This window comes from Paramormyrops kingsleyae, chromosome 12 (genome assembly GCF_048594095.1).
Source record: "Paramormyrops kingsleyae isolate MSU_618 chromosome 12, PKINGS_0.4, whole genome shotgun sequence".
In the NCBI taxonomy this organism is placed as follows: Eukaryota; Metazoa; Chordata; class Actinopteri; order Osteoglossiformes; family Mormyridae; genus Paramormyrops; species Paramormyrops kingsleyae.
In genome coordinates, this window is record NC_132808.1 from 13035518 (window position 1) to 13059284 (window position 23767).

Below are 23767 nucleotides of genomic sequence, written 5' to 3' on the forward strand. Positions count from 1 at the left end.
GCTTCCACCCCCACTGACCCCTTCTCTGGGTCTCACTCCATACCCCGATGATGTCATCCCAGCCAGCTTATTCCATTACATCACAGCTTTCGCTACGGTACCTCCATAAATATCCCGTCCTCTTATCCTCAGAGTATTATAAGATTCTCAACAGATCAAGTGAAAATGGGAGCATTAACTACTAAATAAAATGTCACTTACTATGCAAGCAGCTCTTGCAAATGAACTAATTAGTGCTCAAAAATACCTTTAATGACCAGAGCGATATTTTGGGACTTGCCGGCTAGATCACATGGATTGGTACCGAATAGGATGCTTCTGTGAGTCCTCCGTGGTTACCTGGTGACTTCTTTAATCAAAGTCGTGACAATAGCAGTTGCGGGGGTCGTGTCGCTAGGACATTTTCACTTTCATACGGCAGAGCTGCCACATGATCTCGGGTCCTCTTCTTGCAAATGCTGAATGTGTCTCGCAGATTTATCGGGCCTGAATCATTATCACGAACGCGCTGCCGCTCTTGTTCTATGCTTCTGCATAACAATTCACAGGGGAGACACTTTCGTATTACAGTCCAACTGCATCACCCGGGAGAGACTGACTTTCTGGTGTAGTTATCTCTGAAACATCAAACAAATGTGATCTTTAATGCCCAGTCCCCAAGTCCGTAATATAAATACCACCATTAAGCACAAGCCTTACTAAAATTATGACTAAAAGTTAATAGAAAACTGTGAAGTACTCTCCCAGGTATAGTGACCACCGTTGTGGATTAAAGATAGAAAAAAAAAACTAATTTCACGATTAAAATGCTAGGTCACTATTCCAGTCTACTTCATGGTAATAAGGACTCTCTAATAAATAATTAATCACCGAATGAATCCCACAGCAGACACTCAGCACACAGATCTGACACTTTGCTCCATCACAATCATGTCGAGGCGGCTGGGAGCTCCCCCACGACGCTGTAAGTGCCACTCCACATGGCTCCCATCTCTGCTTCCCCGATGGTGGAATGAGCCACCAAGCCACGTCTGGTTACCAGATACCCTCTCCACCTTCAAGAAACACCTCAAGCCTCATCTGTTTCAGGAATTTCATTAATAGCCCAATGCCTCTTTATGTTCCCTGAATGTTCTTTTGTGGCACTGGTCTTGTTGTTGTGTAGCTCCTACTCCGACGCTGCTTGCACTTACACATCGGAAGCTCACCCTAGCTGCACTTACGCCTAGTTGACTCCTCGACAGCACGTATGTTTGTAATACGTTATTTGCCTCCCTTGTAGGTCACTGTTGATAAAAGCATCTGCTAAATATGTAAATGCAAATGCCACTGTATGTTGTTTATAACCACATTTCTATCATGTACTTTTAACATGTACTGCCTTCTGTGAAGGGGGATATATTGGTGTTTTTTTCTTTCTTTCAATAATAATTAAAAATGGCTGTGAAGTGACTGCATGGAGGGTTTGGCACCTGCAGGTTGTCCCCGATCCACCAATAGAAGATGGTCAGGTTGGTGGCATCAGGCAGCACCATGGCAGTCAGGTTCACTTCCTGGTTTCTTCCTGCAATAGGAACCACTTCCAGGTGGACTTCCTGTAGAGGGGCTGCATGCATAGGGGTGGTTACTCAGATACATACAGAGTTACTCCATTCAAAACAAATATGTATATTCTCCAAAATAGTGAACTTGCTCCTGGGAGCATTCAAAAATGTTCTGAGGGCAGAATGAATAATGATTGGTTCAGAGAGATAGCCAATCAGATTGTAGAGAAGGTGGGTCCAAGACATCTGATGGGGTGTTCTGCCCTCAGAACATTTTAAAAACTCCCATACACATAGTGAATTTCATTGGGGATTTTGGTCTGCTGTGCTCAAACAGCCAACAAATGTTCACATGCATTCAACCATGACTGAAAGCACTCTAGTAACTGCATTCTTAAAACTGAACTCAGTAGATCTTTTCCAGTCTATTTGTTCAATGACAAGCATGTCTTGCATGTTCTGTTTGTGGTTATGGAGCCATATCCCATAGTGATGTGACTGTGTGACATGAGGAATCCCAGCATGCACCTGTGAGCCCCGGTCTCTCACCATTGACCTGGATATAGACGGTGGCCTCGTCGTGCCCAGCTGCGTTTTCGGCCTTCACGGTGACCCGGTAAACACCGGGTTTTATGTACCGGTGCTGGATGGGCTCATCTGTCACAGTCAGGTTGCGGTAGATGGCCCGAACGCCGTCGCCCAGGTCGACCTGGTATTTGGTATTCGTGGTGTCCCCCTGAACTCGCACCATCAGAGATGTGAACATTTTTGGCCCAGCTTTCACCAAATACCACACATTCCTTCACAAATGCCTGCTTTGGAATATAAAGCTGGCCTGAGTAAACCTCCCTGTAATGGATGGATGACTTCCCGCCATGCTGTTAGAGGTCGCATCGTACCTGCTCTTGAACGACGGTGAAGGTGATGTCATCACCAGGTGCCACGGCCAACATTTGCCCCTTGATGCCCAGCTGGAGGCCTTTAGGGGGCAGCAGTGGGCAGATGTGCTGCTTGGAGCTCTGCTGCTTGTTGACTCCTCCCTCGCAGACATTGGAGACAACTTTCCTGTAGCTGCAGACAACACACACGTAGGACGTTACGCTTAGAGGATGCGTGTTATTTGTTTGGTATGATGAACATTATAGAAATCAGAAATGTTCCTTCTTAACTATCAGCTTAGATGAAAATGTTGAAATAAAACATATACTCAGAACGGTTTAGCATATTTGATTTCCCAGACAAGACTTAGTACTAACAGATAGTCACACGCAGTCACATTCGGCGCTAAAGTGTACACAAACAGCTGGCTGGCACGTCCATTCCTGAAGGATCTACAGATAAGTGATTTATGTGTTCATTGATAATATCAAGTTGTTTTTTATCTGCATATTTCAGAAAAGCAACATTTACAGTGGTTAAGAGCAACCAGGCTAGAAGATCCATCCATCCATCCATCCATTTTGAAAATCAGTTTATCCGACGGAGGATCGCAGCGAGCCCGAATCTTATCTCAGTGAAAACTCTGGACAGGATGATATATTTTTATTGTCCTTGTTGCCGCTCATCATTTTACCTAAAATAATGATTTCAGCTTCATATCCAAACAGTGGTTCTTGGTGTGTGTATAATTTCCAGACAGGAGAGACAGCAGAGACCTGTTTCATAAGCAGCACAAACTTCACCCAGGCCCAGAAAAACTTCTGTTGGAAAACAACGCGCACTGCAGACAGGGCACTCACTGCAGAACCAGCATAATGGGAGACATTGCTGATTTACTACCTTTATGTTCCACTTATAAACAACAAACTAGGCAAATGTATAAATATCAGCTAATAGGTGGATGTGGTGTAACTAGTGCTACTGTTCAGCTATGATTGTAATATAAACTGAACACTAGAAGTCCTAAAATGGGTCATTTTTAAAATATCCTAATAGAAGTTTTAATTACAGAGACAACATTGATTAATTGTACCTTATGACAAATATTGCATAAAAGGATTGAAATCCAGGGTTTTATGGTTTTATATGATGAAAAACATACAAGATGGATGTTAGGAGCCAAGATGGAGTTAAGCTGTGGTGTGAGACAGCTGGCCACGTTCACAGCCGTACAGCAGGATGAGAGCACAGCATCACTGTACAGCTGCCCCACTGGACTCACTGGCACTGTGCAGTGCCCTGTCTAAGCGGGTGGGACTCTGCCAGGGACGCTCTGACTGAGAGAGACCAGCTGTTGTGGAGATGTGGGGGGGGGGGAGAGACATGGGCGGGGGAGGGGCACCATGCAGGCAAGCAGTCATTTAGTCTGATGAGAGATGCATCTGAAATGCTACCCTTCACTGTGCAGTTTGGAGTCACGCTCTACTTACCGGCAGTGGAGGAGGAATGAGCATTTGGCTGGCTTTACGTGTGAGCCTGATGCCTGTGTGTGTGTGTGTGTTGGGGGGGGGGGGGGGTTAAAGATGCAACTCCTTTCACCATATAAACCTTTACTGGCTCATAACTGCTCAAGTCATATGTGTAGCTAAGCCCTCTTGTGAAAAGAGTGAATATTGTTACCTGTTTCAGTTCCTGTTTTAATTGCCACCCCCCTCCAGCCCCTCTGGCACTCCAGCAGTGTGTTAGGATGCCTGCGTCACACACTCACATCCCGCCTGGAGTTAAACAGCCGTCGTGCCGCACTGTGACTGACGCACGGCTGCCTTAGCCTGACCGGCAGCTTCCTTACCCTGTGCTGGATTCGTAGCGGTGCCCCTGGTGGCAGTCCTCTGGAGGCGAGTCGGGGTCGAACCAGAAGTCGGCGAAGCAGCGGTCTCCCTCTGCTTTCAGGCTGGGGGCCCGCTCGAACCCATAGTCACTGACGTGTGGGAGGAAGAGGGGACACTCATCATACACAAGGCTTCTTTTGAAAACATGATCAGCAGATGGCTAGTTCCTTAACCACTACACCACCTGCTGGCCGAGCACTAAACAACACACTATTATTGCTACCTGAATTATACACACTGCAACGGCTTCTAGTCCCCCTGAAATGTCTATGAAACTTTATCCAGACACCCAGGAAATTTTGGGGTGGGGTGAATTCTCAGTCTGCTGCCCCGTGGTAAGTGGCCTCACCAGGCAAAGTCCCTCTCAGCGCACTGGCAGGGTTTGGCTGTCAGTGCAGATGTGAAGCTCTTGCCCTTGATGCAGAATGCAGACTCCTTCCTCTTCCGGTAGCTCCTCTCCTGACCCATAATGCAACGCTCCCCCTGAGGACAGAGAAGCGTGCTTTTTGGTTCATATGAAAGGACAGGGGTGTGTAAGTGTGCCCTGGGGAAAGGGGGGGGAGTTAGATACCTGCGGATCAGTGAGTCTCCAGGAGTCGTAGTCGGCCTCGGTACACTGCCGGGGGAAGGACTGCCGGAAGTCCACCTTGACCAGCTCCCAGTCAGAGCGATAGCTGATGTGGCCGAACACACTGCGGGGTGCAGGAGGGCACCATCATCAACACAGACATTACCATCATCATTATTATCATCATCAACACAGACATTACCATCATCATTATTACCATCATCAACACAGACATTACCATCATCAACACAGACATTACCATCATCAACACAGACATTACCATCATCAACACAGACATTACCATCATCAACACAGACATTACCATCATCATTATTATCATCATCACTATTATTACACGACGTATCGCTGATGGTTATCATCTTTTTAGAAAGTCATCCTTTATCATAATACATTCATAACTCAAGAAAAAGTGTACCTTCCATATATATTTAAGTTTTTGGAAATCTGAAAAAAAGAACTATGAACAGTTTAGACAAAAATGGTAAATTTTTTTACACAAGCTGTGATTTCACTGATTGCTAAAATAAAAACTGGGTGCATAAATAACAGTGCCCCCGTGAGCTGATGGTATTGCCCAGGCAGGGCACCCCCTGCTCACAGTGCCCCCGTGAGCTGATGGTATCGCCCAGGCATTATCATGTGAGACTCACGCTCAGCTCAGCGTGACTCACTGCTGAGTGCTGACTCTCTCCAAAGGCGGTTAGAACCATCACATATAGACTGTAAAAATAAACAGTGGAAATAACTGACTGATAGATAAAACAAACACCATGACAGATCTGCACTTTATTTGGGTAAATATCTACTCCTATGCAATGCAAATAGCTGGTAATGCGTTTGGGAGACAACAGAAAAGTCTTTATTAGCAGTCTAATAATTTAGTATTATATAGAGATAAAGGTTTCTTACACAATTATGTGTTACATTGTCAGGGACGTTTGGAGGACCCGTTTGCAGACCATGACCATGCAGATTATTTTCTTTCTCACGTGTCTACAATATCATTCTGCTGATTATGGAAGTTTGAGTGGAGATATATTACCAATTCCTTAAGACAGGACAGACAGAGGGCTGGCAAGTCACATTACACAACAACACAAGAAAACTCAGAGGGAGAACGCGTCCATCCATGCATTCATCTTACAACTGCATATGGAGAACAGGGTGGAGCCTATGACAGGTAGCTTAGGGTATGGGGCTGTACCAGGCGGGTACCCAGTCCAGCACAGGGCACAACACACACATCAGCGCCCCCTATGGGCCGCCGTCTTTGGCCTGTGAGAGGAGACGTGGCGAACACGGGGAGAACATGCAAACTGAAAGTAGGAAGAAGTTCTGGAAAAATAGGATCATTGATTTTCGTAAGTTTCTTTTGTAGGCTTACTTCAAAGCCTGGCCTCCTGTTTTCCCTCACGACTTTGTCTTGGTTATTCTTGAGAAAATAAAAGGCTTTTACAAATATTAAAGTAACGAATGTCACTTGTCAGGCACATCTAAACCTAAAAGGTCCTCTGAATACACCAATTGCCTTGCACAGGAGTGGACAGGCTGCTGTTTGCCACTTTCTCTATGATATACACTTTAGTTCTCAATCAGCATGAATGAAAGCTCAACACTAATTCTTGGATCCACTAAGATGGTTCTGGACATTATTCTTCTGCAAAAGAACATCATTTTTGGAGTAGATTTCAGGGCTGGAAGAGCTGTTTCTGAAAGCACTGCCCATTTCCCCAACAGGCCCGCTCTGTGGACACAGATTTCTCCCAACACTGCCAATTCTGGCCCCAATTTGCCCGCCCCCCATTTTGCTTAACGACAGAGGAAATTGCTGTCCCCCGTCTCACTTTTTACGCCCACCCCAGACGACACGTGAAATGGGACCACATACCATATCTGACCGAATGAATAGCTTTGGCGTGACATTCCTACAGGTTTTACAGAGCAGAGATGAGGGGGTTCATTTACGCTAGAGGTGAACTTGACAAATGCCCCCCCCTTTCGGCACAGCAGTTCACAATGGTCAAAACAAACTGAGAATTATGGGAGAAAGGATCCTGCCATTTGGATATATACAGCAGCCTCTATACCTAATTGGGAAGCAGTTCAGCTTGAACGCCGCTCCAGTGAGTCAGACGCTCCTGATTCATGGAACCATGAAAATGTAGAAGACCAGTCAAAGACAGTGGTTTTGACAGCAGTGAGAAGGCCTGTAAATACACTCACCAGACTCTCATACCTCCATGACCGTCTCACTCCACTCAAACGGTTGGAGACAGACATGTTTAGTATGAATATTTACTAGAATGCTCTGGAATGCGTCCCCCAGTACGGGACCACCACGGGGTGACATCTGGCAGGAGGTCTGGGAAAAACTCACGTCATGACCAGGGTCTCGTCCCCAGGCTCACTCAGGAGGCCATCGACAAACACGGAGGTGCTGGTGAAGTTGTGAACATTCCACGTTCGGCCCTCGTCGATGCTGAACCTGGGCGGGGATCGGTTTTCCGTTAATCTGAAACTTATTCAAATGTAAAATTCCAATGCTAACAAAACAACTCCGTATTTCCTCTTGTTAGACCTGTTCCAACGCAGTCATCTCCCCCAGATCACACTGCAATGTAATCCCCACCACCTTCACTCTGTGCTCGTCTCGCTGGCCTGCTTGGTGTTTCCATTTCAACACTATGGGGAGGATTGGGCATCTCACACTAACTACAAGGGGATCACTTGCAATTCTAACAGCTGGGGCCATGTGCATGTCAGGACTTGAAAGCTGCTTGCATTAGCATAGATAAACTTCATCTGCGTTTAATGTTACCCAGCCATCCATCTTCCAACCTTTTATCCAATATCAGGGGGGGACCTGGAATCCGTCCAGTTGGCATAGTGAGCAAAGCAGAGACACACTCTGGATGGGATGCCAATGTCACAAGGCAAAATAGGTCTGTTGATCTTCAGTGCAAAGAATGTCAGAATAGAAAGAATGGTAACACTTTACTTTATAGGGCAAAAATAATGTAGCAGTACAGTCTTACTCAATGTATCAATTAACCAGAAACAAATGTTGGTTATGTACTGATCACATGTTTGTTCTTCATTAATCAATCATAGTGGTTCGCATATTTCATGCAGTATTTGTTCATGATTTGCACTTGAGTAGTAACTGAGTTACTAAGTTACTTGTGCCCCCTCAAATAAAGTGTTACCAAAAGAAGTCAGCCCCATTGCTGTAACATTGCTTGCCTGTTTCCATGACCACAAGAATCAACAATGGATACAGTTTCATGTCTGACCTAAAACCATAAATTGCAGTACCCCCCCCCCCACTCTCTCATTTATTTGCAGTATAATGCAGTGCAAGCTTAATATCTAGATGCCCTCAAATAATAAAGCACATCATTTGGCAGAATGAGTCAAAATGCTGACAGTCAAAACTAAGACATATGAAGAAAAATATAAAAAAACTGCAACAATAAAACAGTATTTTTATATTGATTTATAAACATTATTCATAACTGTTTTGGAGTTTATTCTGCGCCACAAAAACAGAAATGTCCTTGAACTCAACACCCCCTCAGCCCCTCCTGTAGGACTATGAAGGTCAACCATCACAGGCCTATCAGGATGTAACTCTAAGCCACGCCCCCCTGACCCCCCTGCGACCCAAAATTAGCGTGAGACCACGCCTATCAATCACTCACAGCATTCTCATGTGCCATACTAAACTGAGCTCTTTATGCTGTTCACTAATAAAGAACCTTCTGCCATATTTTCGTTTGGTTATAGAAGTGTTTCCCAATCCGGTCCTCGTTAAGCCACAGACACTCCACATTTTTGCGTCTTCCCAGCTCAGTGGAACCTACTTCAGGTTCAGCTCTCTCCAGTTGATGGCCACAGGTCACTGAATATCATGCTATGAAAATCTAGCACACTCTTAGAAAACACAGACATTTCCGCTGAGGTTCCACAGATTTTTAATTGCCGATGTATGTTCAACAGATAAGAACATAAGAACATCAGAAATTTACAAACGAGAGGAGGCCATTCAGCCCATCAAGCTTGTTTGGGGAGAACTTAACTAATACTGTAGCTCTGATTTAAAGGAACCCAGAGTTTTAGCTTGCGCTACACTAGCAGGAAGACTATTCCATACTCTAACTACACGCTGTCTAAAGAAGTGCTTCCTCAAATTAATTTTAAAATGTTCTCCCGCTAATTTCCACTTATGGCCATGAGTTCTAGTGTTTAAACTAATATTGAAGTAGCCATTTGGCTGAACAGCATCCAGACTTGTTAGAATCTTTTATACCTGGATCATGTCCCCCCTTAGTCTCCTTTGCTCGAGGCTAAACAGATTCAGCTCAGCTAACCTCTCCTCATAAGACATTCCTCTAAGACCAGGAATCATTCTCGCAGCCCTACGTTGCACCTTTTCTAAGGCAGCAATGTCCTTCTTAAGGTATGGTGACCAAACCTGCACACAATATTCTAGGTGGGGTCTTACCAAGGAATTATATAAATGTATCATCAACCTCCCTTGACTTGAACTCCACAGACCTAGAGATAAAACCCAACATTCTATTGGCCTTTTTTATTGCTTCCCCACACTGGCGAGAGTGGGACATGGAAGCATCAACATACACACCAAGATTTTTCTCGTAATCAGCTACCTTTATTTCAGTGGACCCATAAAATATCTGTACTTTATTTTTCTGCTCCCTGCATGGATTATCTTACATTCATCTAGGTTAAATTTCATGTGCCAGGTATCAGCCCAATCGCTAATTAAATCCAGATCCCATTGTAGCCTCTCTGCTGCTAGATCAGTATCTGCTACACCACCCACCTTGGTGTCGTCTGCAAATTTAACCAGTTTACTGTAAGTATTGGTGTCAATATCATTAATGTAAATTAGGAAAAACAGTGGTCCTAAAATTGAACCCTGCGGTACCCCACTATGAACACAGGCCCACTGTGACATTGTGCCTCTAATAACTACTCGATGCTTCCTGTCTGTTAACCAGTTTTCGATTCAAGCTGCTACAGTTCCTAAAATCCCTGCAGCTTTGAGCTTTAGCAAGAGCTGTTTGTGGGGGACAACATCAAAGGCCTTCTGGAAAGCTAAGTAGATCACATCGTAGGCCTTTTTGTGATCAATTTCACTTGTAGCTTCCTCAAAGAAGTCAAGTAGGGTCATCAGTTACTGGAATAAGGTAAGCTGAGTCTAACTCTAGAACAGTTTTTCCCAATCTGGTCCTTGCGGACCGGCAGACAGTGCACATTTTTGCTCCCTTCCAGCTCATGTCAGGGAGCAAAAATGTGGACTGTCTGGCAGAGAGCTGTGTGTGAGCAAATACGTGGACTGTCTTGCGGGTCCCCGCGGACTGGATTGGGAAACACTGGGTTATAGTATTGTTATACTCTGTATGGTGGTGAAATTATATGTGCGTAAAATATGTTCTTTTTTTATTCATAAAGAACAGGCCAAATATGCAGATTTACTAATCTGCATTCTGTACACAATGGGAATTATAGCTTTTATTCTCTGAAGTGACTGTTTTCCTATAAACTGTGAAGCAGGGTGATTGTGTCACAAAATTGCTGCGATGCTCAGCTCACCAGTGCGCCTCTGTTCCATGCCACCGTATGTTTTATGACATCATAATGCTGACGTTCACACGCCCTCTGCTTTGACTGTCTAGTGTCCATGTTGTCTCTAATTTCTACGTGCATTCAGTTTGTCATGCAGAGCATGATATCTATTGAAAGCTCGAAAATATGCACAAAGGCCAGTTTTTTTGTTTTTCAATAACAGTAACGGCCGTGTCCAATCCGATCGCTAAGCAACTGTTTCTGACTCAGCGAGCCTAAGTCGGATTCGTATTCATTACAGACTGCTAAAGCTGCCAGGGACATCAACGAGAAAATCACCTTTATTAGCCATTTAAACCTCAGCGATACTGCAGGGAGATCATAAGCACATCATACTGCTATTTTGAGCAAAGATAAAAGTCATTCCTCTTTTTAAAGCACACACGGGATTTAGCATTATCTGAAATAGATGGCGACAGGAGCTGCAGTCGTCATGAAGCTTTAATACCGTGACGCGCACATGGCGCTCTTTAATCAGAGAGGGCCGGCATCAGGCCCCCACTCGGGTGGCCTTGCAGCGCCCGATAAAGGGAACGCCAAAACTCTCCAACCCCTGTATCTCTGGCATATGGACAATAACGTGTTCAGAGCTTCAGGACCCTGCATGTCACTTGTGCTAATCCAATGGTGTTCAGTTGTAGCCTCTGGACCTCTTATGAACCAAAGTAAAATCAGAATCAGCGTTAATGGCCAAGTATGTCCACACACACAGGGAATTTGACTCTAGCTGTCAATGGCTCTCATATATACAGTAGTAGTGCGCAGAGCTGTCAAGCATCTTTAAGACAATAAAGTTAATGATTCATGTTCAAGGATATGACCTGCTATTGTATCCTTAAATGATGTGATAAACCCGAACTTCCCCTATAAAAATATGTCACTTTGGATGAAAGTGTGTGCCGAGGTACTTCAGCTAAGATTATGAAATCAACCAGGAATTACTCAATCAGGGAAGGCAACCTTACTTGAGGATTTTGAGTGGAATGGAGGTGTCCTTGATGGCTACAATCACGCCTCCGTGATCAAGATAGAGGATGTGGTGCTCCTCTTCAAACACCTGCAGTGGATGGGGTGGGGGGGGGGGAGATTTGGTGCCGGGACACAGAGCGATTCTATGAATAGGGCTCCCTGGGTCAACATGGCTGCAGCAGCTAAAACTTGAAGAAGGTAAAGTAACCGAAGGGGATAGAGAGAGAGACATCAGACTTGTCCAAACAGACAGAAAAGGCCACTTTGCGAGGCAGCAGTTACACCGTACCTGCCTCCAGGACTTCCCACAGTCCGATGTGATGTACATCTCCTCCTTATATTCCACCAGCTGGGATCCCAGATTTCCTGCAGAGAATTACTGAAGTAAGGGCACCTGACCCGACATATGAGACGCGTATGCATGGGCAGGACAGCAGGGGGCGACAGTACATGTGCCAGAGCCATTTCCCGTACCCATGACTCAGAGGCGGGTATTCAGACGAGCGACTTTTTTCCGTCCTCACAGTTCCTCCCTTTCCCTCTCTCCCTCTCTCCCTCTGAAGGGTCTGGCAGGTAATAACAGATTTCCGTCACTAATGCTGACAGCCGAGTCCATCGGCAGGCAGCTGTAAGCTCCCCCCTCTCAATTATACGTTCACCGCGAACCAGAAAAGCCCGGATAGTAGAGGGCATCCAGAACAATGCTAAGACCAGTTTCTTTCATCTGCTCTCGTTTTTTTTTTTTTTTTTTGTTCAAAGTTTGATTTAAAAATCGAAAAAGGGAAAGGATTGTACTCCGTTGAATTAAAAACGATTTCACGCCCAGGCACCCAGTTATCACGAAAGTAGGAGCATTTGTTTTCATTCCATCCTGTTATCTTTTGTAATCTCTCCGAGTTCTTTTAAACAGAGCGATGGCCTAACAAAGAAGCCGCCCCCACACGTTATACCTTGAGAGATGATGGGTTTTGGAGATCTGGGCAGGGTAAGAAAAGCTAGCGGGACAGGGAGAATCCAGAGAGGCCACTGATGGATTGTTCTGTATGGCTATAGATATGAAAGGGATTTGGGGAAAACAGAGGCCTACGTTTATAAAAAATTAAATTTGTCGCAGTCGCCCGTTTCATCGTGAGCGACAAGTGCAGCTCTTTTTGCTTATGCTTTTGAAACCACACATCCATAACTCATAAATGGGCCAGATAAGCACGCAGGAACACGCGTATTAACACCAGGAACCAAAAAGTAAACTGCCATCAATATGCTAAAAACTTGAAAAATCATCAGCAGATCATGCGTCGCCTGTAATCTTCACACAGAATTATCCAAGGTTGAGTTGAAGGCACTTTGCCTGAATCTACCTTTTCAGGGGGCCCTAGACAGAATTTTTCTTGGGAGGCCCCCTTACCAAGAAAACTGATGATGACTTCACTTCCTCACCAACGCAGGTATTTTGGGGGCCCTAAGCTACTGCCTATTCCACCTATAGCTAGAGTCAGCCCTGGAGAGCATAAATATGTATGTTTATTCTCATATTGTATTGCAACTGCACCAGGAGTGGCCGGGTAACTCATCTCCTAAGCCATCTCTTGTTCTGCACTTGTTTGAAATGAATCAATCCTCCGACACCCCAGCATTTGTTTGTCCACATCCTGTAATCTCATACGCATTTGGGACTCTTGTTTAAGAAACCAGGAAGGCTTTGTTGTTTCCATGGAGACGGTGTGCCTGGAGACTCACCGGCGCCCATGATGAGCCCGGGGGCGGAGTCTTTGGTGTGGACGGTCCCAGAGACATAGGGGTTGTCAGCCCAGCGCAAGTGCAGGTGCAAGTGGCAGTCCGGCTGGAGAGAAACACGGAGACAGCGCCCCCCCACTCAGCCATCTCAGTCACTGGAGGGAGGAATCGAGACTCACAAACTGCAGGTCTTACTCAAGCATATTTAGAGCAACTACATTATGTGAGATGATATATGGGAGCAGTAAGGAAAGCTGGAGATGTTGACTGTATTACTGCTGCTGTTCTACTGTTAAATAACATGCTGGTTTGAGGTGCTTAAGTAAAAGGTGGGTATATGGCTATGAATATAGTCTCTTACTTCCTCTTAGAGGAAGTAAAATACCAGCTATTGGTCCAAATAAAGACCTGTATTTTGGTATGAAAAGTGGTCGTTAGGTCATTCTGCAGTCCCGTCTTGTCTATGAGCTTTTAACCTGGGTACTTCTCCATAAAACAAGCTCTCTCACTGTCAAGTCCGAGCAAGAAAGTCAGAACGGACAGGCCACCAGAGTGATTTATAAAGTGTCTGATGTTCATATGAGCTCATCATGCCCTGATGGACTGGGTTAGAGCCTGGACCAAGTGAAACTTCAAGTCTAATTAAAAACCCAGCCTTTAGGATGGTAGCATGCAATGATCTTCTGTTCCCACAAGAAACGAGATACAAGAAACAGAATCTGGAGTCATTCCATCTCTTTCCTGGAACATAGGCCCATGGTAAGTGTGACTCACTATCAGTAAGTCATTCCAGCCAGTAGGTGGCAGAATCACTAGCAAAATGAGCTTTGGATGAGAAAGCTGGAGTGACAAATTTGCTTCAAAGTTGATTCGAAGCTCATGAAGGCAGACACTGGAGAAAAATGCACATTGTGATTCTCTACAGTGAATAAATGTGTAAAAGAACAATAAGCTGATGCTATGAAAATAATGTTCTCCAGTGTCCTTGATTAGTGGAACTGTGTGACTTAATAAGAGTGTTTAGTGCAGGGCTGTGTGTATTGGGCACATAGGTGCCCTTTAGAGACCTCACAGACATTAATTTGCTGACCCCCTTGAATGACCGCAAACAACGCCAAGGTTGAAGCATCAACACATGTCTATGGCTGACTCCATTTGTCTGCCTCTCACTGTCGTAGCAGCTCATTAGACGAAGAGGTTCCATAGATCATCCTAAGTTTTACATCAGCGTCTGAATGTTGTCCTGGCTTATTAGAAGCGACCGCAGTCTCTCCCTCCTCCATCTGCTCTCCCTCTTTGCGCAGACTATCAAAAACGGTGCATGTGCTTAATTACTCATTCAAAGGGCTCAGTCCATGACCTGCGGCTAACAAGGAAGTCGTAAGCAGATGGTTCCTCTGCCGTTGTTGCATAGAATTTTCCAGAGAGCTGTCTGTTCGTCTTGTGGCACTTCAGACGCAAGCTGTTGAAGGAGGAGAGCGTGGACGCACGCTCAAGCGTGTGTCTGTTTCTGAAAGTGCAATGGACCATGAGGTAAGGTCAGAATAGCGTGCCGGCGGTGTTTACAGCTCAACCTTACCGGCTTGCAGTTGACCAGCTTGCCATTCATGTCAGTGGCTGGGGGAGTCAAGAAGTCCCAGTCCCGTCCTTTGTTATAGGTGATCAGCGTTGTCACTTTCCCATCCGCCTTCTGATTGGCCAGGAAGACTCCCTTGATTCCACGGACCTAAAAAGGAATTGACACAGTTGACCAGTTGTGTACTCTGTGACTGTGACTCTTTATGCTCAACTGGTTGGTTAAAACAAAACCTTGGTCTGGATTTGTACTTTGTGGACCTGAACTTTCCACCCCTGTCTTTAGTAGATTCATTTTGTGAATGACTTCACCGACATGGGTCAATCCAAAGTATCAGCAAGAGTAACATGAGAATCTAGTGGACACAGAAGTCCTTTTATAATCTGACATAATCGAATCCAAAGGCAAACTGAGAAGGAACTGGTCACTTTATATTTTATTACTGATTTGAAAAGCTAATAGGCGCAGAAGGACATGGAGTCTATAAACCAAAAATGTAGCTGTGCAGAAATGTGAAAAGGGGCAAATAAAGAAAAAACCCTTACATATGACTTTCTTCCATGTGTGCTGACTGAATGAGATTTCATTGTGAAGCTTGATTTCATTCAAAGCAGAACATCCATTTACTCTGTGGCAGGGGCTTCAAAGAACATTCAGAGGCAAAAAAACGTGGCTCTCAAATTGTGCCGACAGAGGTAAACACTAAGGAAAACACGTCTATTGAAGTGATATATCTCCTCCAGTTTAATGCAGGCACTGAATTGGAGAAGGCTCAGCTTTGGAAGGCTGTGAGTGAGGGGAGTGAAGACAGATGAGCTTTACAGAGACGTAATGTGGATAAGTCTTATCTTCGTGGGAGCAGGGCCCTGATCCAGACCGAAAGAGATCACCGCAAAGCTATCAAGATACTTTACCCCTGAACTGATCCTCATTCTTAGTGGACTCTCCATCCACCTTGATGTCACTGTCTCTTAAGGATAAAACAGTCTTTCTGCCTTGGGAATAGCTATGAACTGGGGTGCCGGGTTCGTCAACTGCCTAACCCAGTGTTTCCCAATCCGATCCTCAGGGACCCACAGACAGTCCCAGTTTTTGCTCTGGGAGCTGGGAGGGAGCGAAAATGTGAACTGTCTGGCAGGGAGCTTGGAGGGAGCGAAAATGTGGACCAGCTATGAGTCCCCGAGGACAGGGTTGGGAAACACTGCATTAGTACATTTGAGGTATTCGCCAGTTCCTCATGACCCTTTCCAAGAAACTTCAGTTCTCTCTTGTCTGCACAGCTGCTACTCTTCTACCTGACCGTTTCAAAATAATCTAAAACATAGTTCACTCGGTTTAGCACTGTCTTGCAAACCCCTATAGGACCTGTGGGACCCAATGGAAATATCGCAGAAACAATGTTTTCAGAAGTTCTGAAGAAGACCATTATTATTAGGCGCCGTCAAGCTGATGTCGACTCCTGGCGGCGATGTAGATGGGAGTCCTTCAGAAGGTCCTGTGCTCTATCTGGGTCTTCATGGAAGACTTTCTTTCATTGTAAAAACATGATTCAAATGTACAAACTCGGGAGTATGTGGAAAGATCTAATGCTGATGGAATGAAAAACAGTTAAAAGCAAGCTCTATCATGTTGGGCCACATTGCTGTACATAATTTGATGTCTCACAACTTTCATTAAAAATCCATTCTAAACAGTGGTTTAGGTCTGTCTTGCTCTTGCAAAGATGAAGATATTTTTATATAATTAGGGCAAATATTTATTTTTTAAATTTTGTATGCTAATTTCTTGGCATAAGAGTAGGCAGAACATGAAATAGATACCTTAATAAAGTAAACAGTGTAGGTGGTAGGGGAAGGGAATAATCGGGGGAATATTAGGAACATGACAGGTGGGCACGATCAGAGCGGCGGGTCTGAGTGGGAGCAGGATTTAAAAAAATCTCTAACTTCCAGCTCAGATGTACTGTGTCCCTTGTCTGATCGCCCTCCACCGGCTAACGGTTTTGCAGCCAGAGTCGAAGACATGACCCTGGTTTAGGCAAAACTCTTGGGGCCTCATTATCCACAGGACATCATCAGCCACGACAGCCCTGCCAGACTGATCCGCTCGGTGTCAGCCAGACGTTTCACAATCCTTACCAGCCCGAATCGCCCTCCAGGGGTCGCTCATTCTATGCCTTTGAACCCACTGATAAGTCACGCTGCCAACATCTGCTAGGACCACAGCATACCATCCTGTTTTCCAGCCCTAAAAGCTCAACTATGCATCAAATGCCAGTACTGAGCTCTACCACTTTATACTATAGCACTACCACTGCGTAACTCCGGCTGGCCTATAAGCGAGCCTCGTGTGCATTCAGCACTACCACTGCGTAACTCCGGCTGGCCTATAAGCGAGCCTCGTGTGCATTCAGCACTACCACTGCGTAACTCCGGCTGGCCTCTAAGCGAGCCTCGTGTGCATTCAGCACTACCACTGCGTAACTCCGGCTGGCCTCTAAGCGAGCCTCGTGTGCATTCAGCACTACCACTGCGTAACTCCGGCTGGCCTATAAGCGAGCCTCGTGTGCATTCATTACCTGACTCTTGTCAGGCTTGTACAGTCTTCTACACTTATGTCATGTAGCAACATGTATGTTAACACACAGCAGCAAAATAAGCTTGCAGACATTGTCATTCAAGCTGATTGTGAGACAGCAAGACAGGGTGCTGGACACTAATTGCTGTTCCTGATATGTTGTTGCAACTGGCACGGAGAATAATGAATAATATATTTGCTGAAGCCTTCTGGGTGTCTTATACTTTAGTGATGATGTGACTATGTGTCTGGCCTATAATTTCATAGTAATTAATCACATTATGAGAGTCGACCAAAAAAAAAAAACACATTAAAAACAAATTCAAGGTGTCCTTCTCTAAATGCGAAGAAAGTCTGGCAGATATAATATGTCTTAAACTGAAGAAACAACATCCTGAACTGGTAGCTACTCAGCTATGCAAATGAGCTGGAATTAATTACTGCAATAGGATGTTTCTCTTCTAATGTAATCTTCCACTCAGAAGCTTAAATACTTTTGGTGATGTTTGCTTAATTAATTCCTGTAAAAAAAGTATTATTTATCACACACAAACACACATAACCGGAGTTTAAGAAAAATATTCAAAGAGAACAGAAAGAACAGAGTTAATTGCCAATGGATGGAACAATGGAGCATTTGGACATTGACATTTGGAAAAGACCTGACATTATACATGCACAATACGTACCTACATATATACCCTCAGTGGCCACTTTATTAGGCACCTCTGGTCAGTGGTGGATAATTCAGGTCCAGAAAGTAAAAATGCAGAACAAGATCTTTTGGTTGAAACAAAATCTTGATTTGGATTTTTACTTTCTGGACCTGAACTACCCACTTCTGCCCCTGCTTGCTTATGAACGCCGTGTGATTATTGGTGCCAGAAATGGCGATTCCAGCATCTCAGGAACAGCCGCCCTCCTGGGATTCTCATACACTACAGTGTCCAGAAATTACAGAGAATCATGTGCTGAACAAAAAACATACAGTCAGGGGCATTTCTGTTGCAACTTGACACAAAACACCCTGTTAGGTCAGAGGAGAAGAGCCAGGCTTGGTACAGCTAACAAGAAGGCCGCAAGTGCAAAGATACTGCATAGAAAGGATTTCGGTACCTGGTCCCAGATAGGTCTACCTAATAAAGTGGCCACTTATACATGTGTCTATATGACAGAGAGAGAGAGAGTAACTGAGATGGCTGATAGACTTCCAAAGAGTTCTTAAAAGAGCTCTGGTATTTGATTCAGTCTTAAAGCAACATTTTCAGTCCTCTAGGCAAACAATGTAAAAACAAACAGAGACTGTGTGTTTTGGACTCGGCTGATGTGGACGTTTTACACTATGCGAGTTGGTGCAGAGACGAGCTGTTAGACAGGAGCCAAAATGAAGTAAAAGGAGATGAAGTCTGAGTCTCACGTGGGGTAGATGGGTCTGAGCTGGGGTAGGGGGCAATGTTGCCGGTCATATTTATGGGGTGGGGGGGGGGTCCATCTTTGCCAAGAAAGAAAACCGCAGTTTTATAAAAGCGTCTGGCAAGCAAAGCACGAGCAGAGCGTGAGAGCGGAGAATGAAATACTGAAATGGTAACGAGCGTGAGGGTGGGGAATGAAATACTGAAATGGTAATGAGCATGAGAATGGGGAATGAAGTACTGAAATGGTAATGAGCGTGAGAGTGGGGAATGAAATACTGAAATGGTAATGAGCGTGAGAGTGGGGAATGAAGTACTGAAATGGTAATGTGCGTGAGAGTGGGAATGAAGTACTGAAATGGTAATGAGCATGAGAGTGGGGAATGAAATACTGAAATGGTAATGAGCGTGAGAGTGGGGAATGAAGTACTGAAATGGTAATGTGCGTGAGAGTGGGAATGAAATACTGAAATGGTAATGAGCGTGAGAGTGGGGAATAAAATACTCAAATGGTAATGAGCGCAGGGCGGATTGGGGCAGCTCACCTCCAGGATGTCGATGAGCACATTCTCCTCCGGCTGCCTGGTGCTGCGCACGTTCTCCAGCACGATGGAGTAGTACACACCCTGCAGATCCGACTGGTACAGATTGTAGGTGTCCGTCTGATACCATTCCTGGATGGCCAGGAACACCTGGTTCTCATCCGTGCTGACGATCTGGACATCCTGGGACGGGAAGACAGTGGTAGAGACAATGTTTCTTATACGTCTTTACTTTTAGGTTGTGGAAGTGCAGCGCGAGCCGTTTTACGTGGAAGCACTGAGCGAAGGGGAGAGGAGGTGAGCAGGGCTGGGAGCCACGGGAGTAACGCGATAGAGGAGCCGTGCTCCGCAACACGTGGGAAGGGGCAGAGGCGGCCCTGAATCCAGCAGAGCCGCGAGGCACAAACACGCGGCTGGGAAGAAAGAAAATAAAGCGGACAGATAGCAAACACTTCACATAGGCTGAATGTTAATAAACGCAGAGCTGAAAAGCTGAGGCAATTACCGAAGAACAGGCCTGGAGTGGGAGCTGTGGCGGGGGGGGGGGGGGGGTGGGTTGTGGGGGGGATGCTAATGCCTGGCTCAGCGTACACTGTGAGGAGGCAGATTTAATTAATCGATTTTACACAGAAGAGGAAAGAGGAGCAGAGGATGGCTATATAGGGAATGACGCCCCACCAGTCCACTTAAACCCACCCCCCCCCCCCCCCTCCCCGCCACTCGGGGGTTTATCCGCCAGAGTAACGCGCCCTCCATGTCACACGCATTTCTGAGCACAGATTCGGAATCAAAGGCAGAGACAGCGGGCTAATGCGCCTGCCCATCAGCGTCAACACGCTGGCCAACTGCTGCGTCTTCCACTCCGCCAGCCGGACTGAGAGCGAAGGAGGCGGCGGCAAATGAAAGCGGGGGCCGTCGAAGGTCACGGCAGATACAGAAATACTTTGAGACGCCCTGAAAAGAGCAGGCAGGGCCCCTGAAGGCCCCATCCGCTGTGGGATGGTCTTTATTTAGCTGCCGGTCTCCCAGCGCCGAGCCGACGACCTGAACACCCACTAATGTGAGTCACAAGCTCTCCCCGGTCCAGGTGGCACTCATGGGCGTTTACGCTAATCTGAGTGTCTATTCTCACCAAAAACCATCATTCGTCGCTCTGGGCGATCAGCGGGGGGGAGAAGCAATGGCAGAGTGGCATCCTAAAGATGCTCTTCGGGGGTGAAGCAGACCCCAGTCTGCAGCAGGGCTGTGTTTCGCTCCATACAGACACTCGGCTTCCCAAAGTAGGTTACTTTCAAACTTCAAACTGGTATATACATCTATACTGATGAGCTGAACATTGTCATTAAAACCGCATGAATGGGAACCTCCTGTGCCCTGGCTGTCAGCTGACCCATCAGAGGCCAATGGGCTGTCAGCTGACCCATCAGAGGCCAATGGGCTGTCAGCTGACCCATCAGAGGCCAATGGGCTGTCAGCTGCCAGTGCTGAGTCATGCTGATGCTTCAATTAGCATCAATTATTATCAAATAAATAAATAATAAACTAATGATAATAATTGTTATTAATATTATCATTATTACTATTACTATTCTTATTGGAGGGAGTGTGTGGCTCAGCATACGATGTCTGTGCCTGTGATCAGAAGGTTGCTGGTTCAAGCCCAGCCTCAGCACGTCTGTAGGTCCTTGAGCAAGACCCTTAACCCCCCAACGCCCGGCTGTCCTTCGCTGCCATGATTTCTCTCACCTACAGAGAGCTGGGGGAAGCAAAACGGAGCAGTTCCCTACAGGGATTAATAAAGTAGCAATTATTATTATTACCATTAATTGGCACTCAGTGTGCCTCATTGGCTAAGAGAAAAGTCACATGGGCGAATGAGAGGAGCTCATGTCCAAGCTGCTGTCTGCCTCCTACAGAGTGGGCACAAGATAATCAATTACAAAAGTCAAGGACGAAAAAAGCAAAATAAAATAAAATAAGAACTATACAGTCACAACATGCAGGCTAAAATAAAATCGTGCATAATTTGTTATTCTGGCCAAAAATATTCCCCAAATATCTAAGGATTCAAGCTACCCAACTTCATTAAAGAGAATGTCTTATATCTTTATGTAACTTGGCTAAAAAATACCGAACTGTCTCTGCTGTATACTGTAGTATAGTACAGAAACTCAGTGCAGTCAGCTGCTTAATGGAAGCCCTTTTCATTAACCTAATTGTGCTGTATAACTCTGATGGATGCATCGATGTTATTCAGTATCTGGACATCTCTTGGTAAGTGATTGTGTATTAGGTTGCCACTGATTTCAAGTTGAATATGTCAGAAATTCCTGTTCCTTTCTCAGATACAAAAACGGATAATATTCTCTAGCATGATTCGAGATACATTCATTGGTGGTACCCCGCAGTCTCCTGATGGTACGGAAGACCAGGAGGAAGGAGAGTTTGGAAGAGGGAAAGACACCCCCACCACCTCCGACTGCCGTCGTGAGGAGCGCACAGGGACCGGGGCAGCGTGCTACGCTACCAGATACCCTGGATGGAAGATGGTGCTACGTTCCAAGATGAAGAATGTTCTGATGCCCAACTTCCCATTCTGCTTCTCCGCTCCTACGGGAAGCTCTCAGGGGAGGCTGGGCCATCCAGGAGAACCAGACGGAGGGAGCAGGAGAAGCCTCAGCTATCACAGGCTTTGGACCTTTTCTTGAGCACTTGTAGCTACAGGGGAACTATAATAAGCTGGTGGGAGACAAAAGGCAGCTTGGAGCTGGACTAGACCGACCGTCTGCACTATGGGGATAGATCACCAGCTCCAGGCTGGAAAGAGCCTCAGGTGATGAAAGTGCTTCGCGTTCGCTCTTCTTAAAGGGACCCTGTTCTTGTTATTCATTGAGCAGGACTCTCCTGTTTATTTGATCCTTTTGTCCTGTTTATTTCCGCTACTGTGTCACAGACTCTCCGCACCATCTGCCAAAGCCACCTTAAAACCCTTCCATCCTTCTCCCATAACCGCTTATCCAGTACATGGTCACGGTGAGCCAAAGGCAGGGAACAAAAGGCTGCTTAAATCCCGGCGTTACAACGGGGACAGATGTCGCTGTCTTCCTCTGTGAGCCTCTTCCTGCTTAGCAGTCAGCTCTGAGAGCAGAACAGCAGGCACTTCAAGCACACTCGTGGTTTTAATATTTCCACAAGAAGACCCTAAACGACGCAATATGCTGCCTTTTCCATACGGGCTGAGCGAGGTCATGGCGAAACGTCACGCTGCAAGCAAATGAACCCAGACGACGGCAAAAAAGGGAGAGATAAAGGAGCGTTTGACACCTCTGATTCTCCCAGCCGTAGCTAATCCGGCCCGTTTGAGGGACATCTGCGTGTACGAACCATGAAATCCTGCTGCCGCTCCCAAAAAAGGGTGTTTTATATGAAGCATCACTATGTCAAGCCCCCCCCCCCCCCTTCCCCTACCCCACCATTGACCCACCTCTCAAGCCATTTTCACTCATTAGCAGCTTAATGTCTGACCAGCCAGCTAATCAACTGCGGAAAACGATAACAAAGCTGAAAGCGAGATGGAGGGAGAGTGAGAGGAAGGGAGAGCCCATTAGCCGCTGGATAGACAGACGGGCACCACGCCGCGGACCAGGGACAGACCCTCATCCCGCTCGTCTCCTCTCTTCACTCCCTCCTCTTCCATAGGGCATCACACCACTTTCATAGTCTTTTGCATTTTCTCATGAGAAATTATTCAGGTCTATCTGTCTACCTCTGGTCCAAAACTCTCACCCTTAGACCAGATGAACACATAACCAGCCTGACTGAGACCTCAAACCCCTCAAATCATAAAACACTGGTAGATATTATAATGGTGCTGCCTGGCTTCCCTATATTTTCATAATTTTCCAGGCTTTATCACATTTTATGTAGATGTATCTCTAGTTATTTAATGACTATCACAATTAACGCAAATTTTCTGATATCACACTCTATTTGATCATTTTAATTTAAGGTTAAATTCGAAACGTGACTGGAATTTCAAAGCACTTTACTGTCATTGTGTAACACAACGAAATTACTTCCATGACAATCGTAATGGTGCATTATAAAATGTGAATAATTAACAGTACAATTAATAAATAGAAAATGAAAACAAACAAAATCATATAAAATATGTTCAAAATATTTTCAAAATATACAATGTTAAGGGCTTGGATAACCATCAAGTCTAATCGAAAACCAATTTGTGGAAAGCCCTGGTGTCCCTCGTGTTCCACAGGGGCGCGTTCAGTACTGATCTGTCTAGGTTTTCCCATGGGGCACCCTCATCCAGAACCTCTGTCCTAATGACAAGAACAATGATGCCCGCAGTGAAAAGCCCCAGGGAGCTTTTCCATTGGCACTTGC

At 45.6% G+C, this 23767-nt stretch overlaps 1 protein-coding gene across 5 annotated transcripts in view; it reads right to left on the reverse strand.

Moving 5' to 3' along the window:
* The window catches only part of sorcs2 (sortilin-related VPS10 domain containing receptor 2), a 189769-nt gene that overhangs the window by 10936 nt on the left and 155066 nt on the right, over positions 1–23767 (reverse strand). For all 5 annotated transcript variants that reach the window (XM_023825439.2, XM_023825438.2, XM_023825437.2 and 2 more), the window contains 12 exons: positions 19367–19546; positions 14836–14982; positions 13260–13362; positions 11812–11888; positions 11519–11610; positions 7279–7386; positions 4884–5004; positions 4662–4795; positions 4273–4401; positions 2444–2615; positions 2094–2280; positions 1473–1606 (listed from right to left, as the gene is read on the reverse strand). In XM_023825439.2, coding sequence (XP_023681207.2) covers positions 1473–1606; positions 2094–2280; positions 2444–2615; positions 4273–4401; positions 4662–4795; positions 4884–5004; positions 7279–7386; positions 11519–11610; positions 11812–11888; positions 13260–13362; positions 14836–14982; positions 19367–19546 — 1584 coding nt within the window. The remainder of the gene's footprint in view (positions 1–1472; positions 1607–2093; positions 2281–2443; positions 2616–4272; positions 4402–4661; positions 4796–4883; positions 5005–7278; positions 7387–11518; positions 11611–11811; positions 11889–13259; positions 13363–14835; positions 14983–19366; positions 19547–23767) is intronic.